General features: G+C 35.6%; 1 protein-coding gene across 1 annotated transcript; it reads left to right on the top strand.

The window, feature by feature from the left end:
* Window positions 1–823: 823 nt before the first annotated feature.
* On the top strand, window positions 824–6,446 carry LOC134531022 (uncharacterized). The gene is made up of 3 exons (XM_063366537.1): window positions 824–1,238; window positions 1,325–3,252; window positions 6,409–6,446. Exons 2-3 carry the CDS (start codon window positions 1,938–1,940, stop codon window positions 6,444–6,446), a joined length of 1,353 nt encoding a protein of 450 aa, XP_063222607.1. The 5' UTR covers window positions 824–1,238; window positions 1,325–1,937.
* The last annotated feature ends 888 nt before the right edge of the window (window positions 6,447–7,334 follow it).

Below are 7,334 nucleotides of genomic sequence, written 5' to 3'. Positions count from 1 at the left end.
GGTCATTATTTTCGTTTCGTTCTTTCTTGCGCAATGATGTATCGTTTGACGATCGTGATCTCTAAATTTTTATCTAATATTCTTTAGACATTTACATTACATATTGGCATTAAAAAACGTGTCACGTAAATAAGTGTAATTACGTTAAATTTCAGATAGCCTATACAATCTGAAATTAAACTTTAATAACACATGGACCACACATTACAAAACTACACTAAAATTTAAATAAACATAATAAAACTTACCTAATACGAAAAAAAATCAGCTTAGGTTGTCACAGATGAGAAAACACTATACCATTATTTTGTTTTGTACACATGTGAAAATAAGCACTTTACTCGCAGAAAGAAAAACAATATGATAGTCGCTCATTTGTAATGGGAGATATTGTTTACAAGCATCGGATTACTGTGTGCCTCTTTTATTTATAGAAAAAGAAATGACCATAAAACAAAAAGTCTGTAACGATTGTGTTGGTGTCATGTATGGAATATCTTTGGCTCCAGGGAGTAAGAGTATAAGTCAAAATATTGAATTTTTTTTTTTCGGATATTAGTATTTTTTAAGTAGCCGACTATGTGTGTCTAAGAGTATAAGTCTCTACTGTACTTTGTTTCCAGTGTAATAACGATTTGAACCTAACAGTCCAAGAGAAATAAAGTTCATTATGTTGGGTGTAAGAGTACAAGTCAACTTATACTGTTACACCCAAGTCAAAATTATGTTGGGTGTAAGAGTACAAGTCAACTTATACTGTTACACCCAAGTCAAAATTATGTTGGTACTGTTGCTTGTTTACTGACTTATAGGTACTATTGGGAACAACTTCTCCCAGCTGTTGGTTGTGGTTAGAATTTAACTTATAAAGTTATAACAATAGTAGAAGATTCTGCGTTATTTTTCACTATTCCTCTGATTTTTACATTATAATGTATAGTGTGTAGGAGAAATAATGTATAGCAGAGGAAAAAAACTTGTTGAACTTGTAAAAACGAAAATAGCTAAAGAGAATACCTCCAGTTTAAATGCAGGTAAGTGCTAATTAAATTTAGTGTGGTACTCCATTTATGTCTGTAACTGCAGTAAAATCTTTTGCATTATTACTTTTGTCTTTTATTTTATTTCAGATGTGATTGAAAATGTGAAAGACATACCTGTTGTAACAAACGACCGAATTGAGGTTAGGGACGATATAGATGAGAAAGGAACTGTGAATATCGCGGAATACTGGTCAGGTAAGGACAAAAGTTATGTTGCTTTTATAGTGCAGTTATTCTCATGTTATGATAGTGCCCATATTTTATTTGTTTATTTATTGCAGAAAGAAAAACAAACGAGGACGATCATGTCTTTGTTCAAGATACTAGGAACACAATTTCGAATGGTATGGATGAAGAAATTTCTAATGTGACTGAAGAACAACTCGTTAATGTTGATGGCACACAGCTACCAAACACCTCATCATACAATTGGGAACTTGATGAAGTTTTATTTGAAGTTGTTGTTGAGGACACAGGCCTTGCAAGTAAGTTACATAGTATGAGTTGGCATGTAAGCGTAGATGTAAAACTATTATTATATTGTAGTCTTTGGCTTTATTGTGTGGTTATACTTACGTCATTATTTTTATGTGTAGGTAATAATGAAGATGGAAGTTTGACAGTGCTCCAACCAATGGTTATTGAAGACATTGCAGATGCAAATAACAGAAATAAAGAAAATGAACCACATTATGAACAGAGTGAATTTTCCTATGATGTTGTTGATGAGGACAGAGGCCTTGAAAATACGCGGAACACATGGGCAGGTAAGAGAGTTGATACAAAACTAATCATTCTTTTAAAAGTCATTGGCATTATTGTGTGCTTGTAGCTAAAATAATTGTTTTACTTATAGGTAATAATGGAGATGGAAGTTTGACAGTGCTCCATCCAATGGTTACTGAAGACATTGCAGAAGTAAATATTGATAATGGAGAAATTGATCCAGATTATGAACCGATAGAAGAGAAAAGCTCAAGTGAAGATGATGTTTCCGTTAATGTTCCTCGCCAGAGGAAGGCTGGTCTCGGAGAAAAAGAAGACAATACACAAACAATTGAAGCTGAAGTGAAAAAATGTAGGTTTTCAAGAGCAAGAAAAAGAGAAAAGTGTGTAAACCGTAACAGAGGGGTGTCATACACAACTTTAAGCGGTAAAGTTGTCAAAGCTAGAGTAATGAAACCTCTTAGAGACTGTCGAGCAGAATGTAGAAAGAGACTTCCTGAAGACATAAGAGAAAGTATTTTTAAAGAATATTGGTCTCTTGGTAGTAGAGACAGGAGAGTAGCATATGTTGCCAGCCTTGTTGATACTATGGAAACCAAAACATCAAGAAAAAGAGCTTACAATCCTGATAAAGAGAAATTTAGAATGGTTACACATACGTTTCATTTTAAGATAAATGGGAAAAGAGAAAAAGTTTGTAGGGGATGTTTTATGAACACATTAGATGAGACACAAATGTTTGTAACTCTTGCAATCACCAACAGAAGTACCTCTACATCTGGTATCACACAGCAGGACAACAGGGGAAAAACATCACCTGGTAATGCAATTTCTGATGAACGACTGGATGAGGTTCGAAGGCATATACAATCATTCCCTTCTTACGAATCTCATTACACGCGAAGAACAAACAACAAGAAGTATCTTCCTTCTTTTCTGGATTTGAATACTATGTTCTCATTTTACAAAGAATCAACTTCTAATCCTGTGGGGCGTACTGTATATACTAGGGAGTTTAAGTCCTTGGGACTAGCCTTTAAAGCACCAAAAGTAGACACTTGTCATAGGTGTGACACATTACAAATGAAAGTGAAGCTAGCGAGTGGTGCAGAAGAAGAAGATATAAAACAGGAAATATCTGTGCATCATGCAGAAGCTGATAAAGCATACCTACAGAAAGATCTCGACAAGAAAACTGCTAAAGATGATCCTAGCAAAAGGTGTTTTACGTTCGACTTACAACAATGTTTGCCCACACCTTTTGTTCAGTCGTCTGTGTCTTTTTACAAAAGACAGCTCTGGACGTATAATTTAACTATGCACGAAACTAGTAAACCATCTGTTCGTTGTTATATGTGGCATGAAGGCGAAGGTGCTCGTGGAGCAAATCAAGTTGCCACATGTGTATTGAGAGAGCTTTCTGAGTTACCTGAAGATGTAACGCACATTATTTTATATTCAGATAAATGTGGCGGCCAGAACCGTAACTCGCATGTAGCAGCAATGTTTCTGTATTTGATGCAACAGAAATGTAATCTTCAGTTGGTGGACCATAAATTTATGGTGAGTGGGCATAGTCATATGGAATGTGACACAGACCATGCACTTATAGAAAAGCAGAAGAAAAAACTGCGCTTCACTGTGTCACACCCCCATGACTGGTACCAGCTTGTCAGAACTGTTGGAAGGAAAAACAAATTTGAAGTTGTAGAACTTAATCATCAGGACTTCCTCAATTTTGCTGAGCTGTACAAAACTAGTCTCTTTCTTAGAAAGAAGGATAGTTCAGGAGAACCCTTCAAGTGGACTGAGATGAGATGGCTCAGATACACTCAAGAACGACGAGTGATTCAATTTAAGAACACACTTGATGAAGACGCACCTTTCAGAGAAATTTGTTTAAAACGACGGAACCGCAGTCCAGATGAGCTGTTACATCCAAAGAAATGTTATAACTCCACACTTGCCATTTCCAAAGAGAAAAAGAAGGATCTCTTGGAGCTGTTGCCATTGATAGACACAGTTTTTCACAGCTTTTATTTAAACTTGAAAACTACTGTGGATGCAAGAGATGTACTTCCTGATATAGAGGAATTCAATGAATGAATATTTTTGCACTTTCCGGAGCTTTACCTTCCAAAGGTTTTTGTAATAAGTATACGAATGTTGTCAATTAATCATTTTCTTAGCAAAAAGTGTCATCTAATTTAAGAAAACCTGCAATATTCTCACCAGTATAAGTCATGTAATTAATGGTCTTAAGAGTACATGTCTTTAAACCTGCAGTGTTCTCACCAGTATAAGTCATGTAAATGATGGGCCCTAACAGTACATGTCATTTATTTAATCTTTAGCAATAAAGAAAGAAATATTGTTGTTGTAAAATGCTAATAAATCATTTACTAAGCATATGTAGCCATTTGGTTTATTTAAAATAATGGAAATTTGATATTGTCACTAATTTAAAATCTTTATACCTCTCTCCTGAAAAATAGAAGTTTTTGACTTATACTATTACTCCCTGGAGCAATAGATATTTTGTTTAAACATTGGAAACCGCGATACAGTCCGCGACCGATGTAGTTCAATAGAACGGTTCCTAAAGAACTAGTCTTTGAAGTGACTGGTTCCGAACGAACTAGTTCTTTCCAAAGAACTATATTTCCCATCCCTAGACGAAACACTCTTACACTCGCGTGACTTTCTGTGTTGACGGTAAGTGACTGGTGCTCTAGCGGCAGGTTCGTTAGTTCAAGAGGCATTAGTTTCCAGCAGTTTCGCTAGATGGTACTCAAATGTTCTATTTTTAATCTCAGTATTTCACATTGGGAACGTATTCCACAATGGGTGCACCCACCCTACTAAGAAATGATATAGATGGAGCATTAGTCATAAGATGTGAAGCCATTTGCCCCCCTAATTTTTCTCTTCTGATTTTCACATACCAGTAGGGCAGACGTGTTTATTTTTGTATTAGCTGTTGCAGCCTGCTTTTATTTACGACCATAGTTAAGCTGTTGGAAATAAATTAGGTCAAAATATTAGTGGTCAATATGTTTATATTATTATGTTAAATGCCCGAAAAGAATCTTCATAATACAAAAGTTATGATGTGAGTTGACATTTTTCTCCAATAGAGGTGGCTACAGCTAATATACCTACCTATTTGTAAACAAACGGCCGCCTAATTTGTACGTTTAGTACACTGAAATGCCCTTCCTATTTTGGCTTCACCCCCCTCTTCATGTATCGGACCTTATACTCAATCTGTATATTTCCCTAATCTCTGATTGTAACCGACACTGTATAAAGCAAAAATGATGTTTTCAAGCTAAAAGTTCATAAGACATAAGTTTCTGAACACAATTCACCTCTTCACGAGCTTCTTCGTCCACTACTGTATGTGTAATTTTATGAGACTTGCATAGGCGCCTATATTAGATGAAGTATTTTTCGTCAGTTCATTTGCAAGGTATATAAATAAGATTTTGGTATATGAGTTTAATGCTTTGTACAATAACATAAATAATGTAGGTACTATGAAAAAACACCGTGTATGAAGGATACTAAATACCATCTGCATTTAATTTTGTTACATAATCACGGATTGAAAAAAATTCTTGTATCTGCCACTAGGTATACTAACCTATAATTTTTGACCTTTATTTTTCAAACTACTGATGGTGTAGCTACTAGATTTGATTATTTATTTTCGTAAATAATTTCACACTGAAAATAAGGTTTCCTGAATAATCAAAGTAATATTTTTGATCGCAAAAATACAGAGCTATGGATAAAATAAATTGTTAATTGCATAAAATGTAATGAACAAAATTTCTGATTTTGTTCTACCCTAAAAGAAATGCAAGGTTGAAGCACTTGAAATAATTTTATGTTTGCATAGCATCAAATACGATTTTAAACGTAATAATTTTGATAAGTAGTGACAATTTTATAATCAATACTAAAGTATTCGTTGCTTCAAACATCCGTTGGTTTCGACGCGTTGTATTCGAGCCGTGCGGTTGGCATAAGCGGGCGATAGAGCGCTCGGGAGGCAGGCGGAGAGGCACGTCACCGGCCCACAGTGGGGCAAATGACTGATATCCCTGGACAAAACCTAAAAAGTTTAAATTAAACATTTACTATAATTTATATGTTTTAGTGTTAGGTAATGTCCAGAGCATCTAAAACCACCGGAAATGGACCATTTGTTCCAACTGCTTTCTTGTGAGAAGCCTGCAAAGTATCTCGTTTATACGGATTCCATATTTTGGCTATCCTAACGTCACAAAAGTAGGATAATCCCATCTTCGTTAGCGGTATAAAACTGCAAGGAAATAGTATGGGTATTAAACAACATACTGTCCTGATCTAGGTGAGACCGAAAAACACTAAGAAATTTATATAAATCATTTTATAATTAATTTTTATGTGTGAGACGTTGAGTTCGGCATATATATTCGTACGTTCTTAGACTTACAAAATTTGCCCCACTAGTCCCCACTTTAATTTTGCTATTTAAATATTCAGAAAACATTTCTTTATAACATACACAAAAATTACGTGCTACCTCTTGCTACTTTAGCAGTAAAGTGGGTCTGAGTGATAACGTGTGCGTCTCTGAGCGCGGCCCCAGGCAGGGAAGCCAGTGGCCGGACGGACTGGGAGGTTTGACCAAGGACTGGGGGAGATTTGACCTACGTAAGCATGTTTCTAGATAGAGCAGGGTTGCTGCCAGTTGTTATTGGGAGTTAGTCAACGCGTGTGTCTTGCATGCAGTGAACGCATCTTCACAGTTATGTCGGTCACATTCACGCACCGCGAGATATACAATCTTCTCATGAAAAAGAAAAAACGATACTTGGAACCTTCGGTATTTACATGTGTGTGAACATGTTGAAAATAAACTTGACTTGAGCGACAAGAATGTAATTGTCAGGCATTCGGTCTCAAGAATATGTTCGCGTGTTAGAAAAAAATGGAAACAACACTGCAGAAACGAAGAAAAATTTAATACTGCTCGCAACGAATGGCTGGACAAGACCGTACGGTTCAAGAAGCCTGCTGCAGCGGATAGCACTCACATTAAATCAGGTAAGCTACATTTTTATACAAGGATTACCACTACATCTTTTTTCCGTGTATAAGTCGTCTGTCGTTAAGTGAGCACTCCAAACAAAATAACTTAACGTTTGATATCGCGCTTGTGTTTGGTGCTATTAAGTGTTTGAATGATTTACAGAATTATTTATCTTGATGCAGGCATATTAATTGTTTTAATTGCATTTTTTGAGATTTCTTGTTTTTTCTTCAATTATTTCTTTTAATTTTGTAATTTTCATGGTACATATACCACCCAGAACGTTAAGTGAGTTTTGTAATATGAACCGACTTCTTTTAGTTCTCTATCATCAATTTAAAAACCTGTACAGAAATCTTGGGAATGCTGCACCGCTCCCATCACCTTCAACGAAGATGGTGAACGAAGTATTAATTTTTAGTGACAATGTACAAATTCACAGAGAGACGAACGAACGATTTTAGCACAATGTCTCTTACATG

Source organism: Bacillus rossius, chromosome 1, assembly GCF_032445375.1.
Source record: "Bacillus rossius redtenbacheri isolate Brsri chromosome 1, Brsri_v3, whole genome shotgun sequence".
Taxonomy (NCBI): Eukaryota; Metazoa; Arthropoda; class Insecta; order Phasmatodea; family Bacillidae; genus Bacillus; species Bacillus rossius.
The sequence above is the reverse complement of the archived record's forward strand: the minus strand, read 5'-3'. Positions and strand labels throughout refer to the sequence as shown.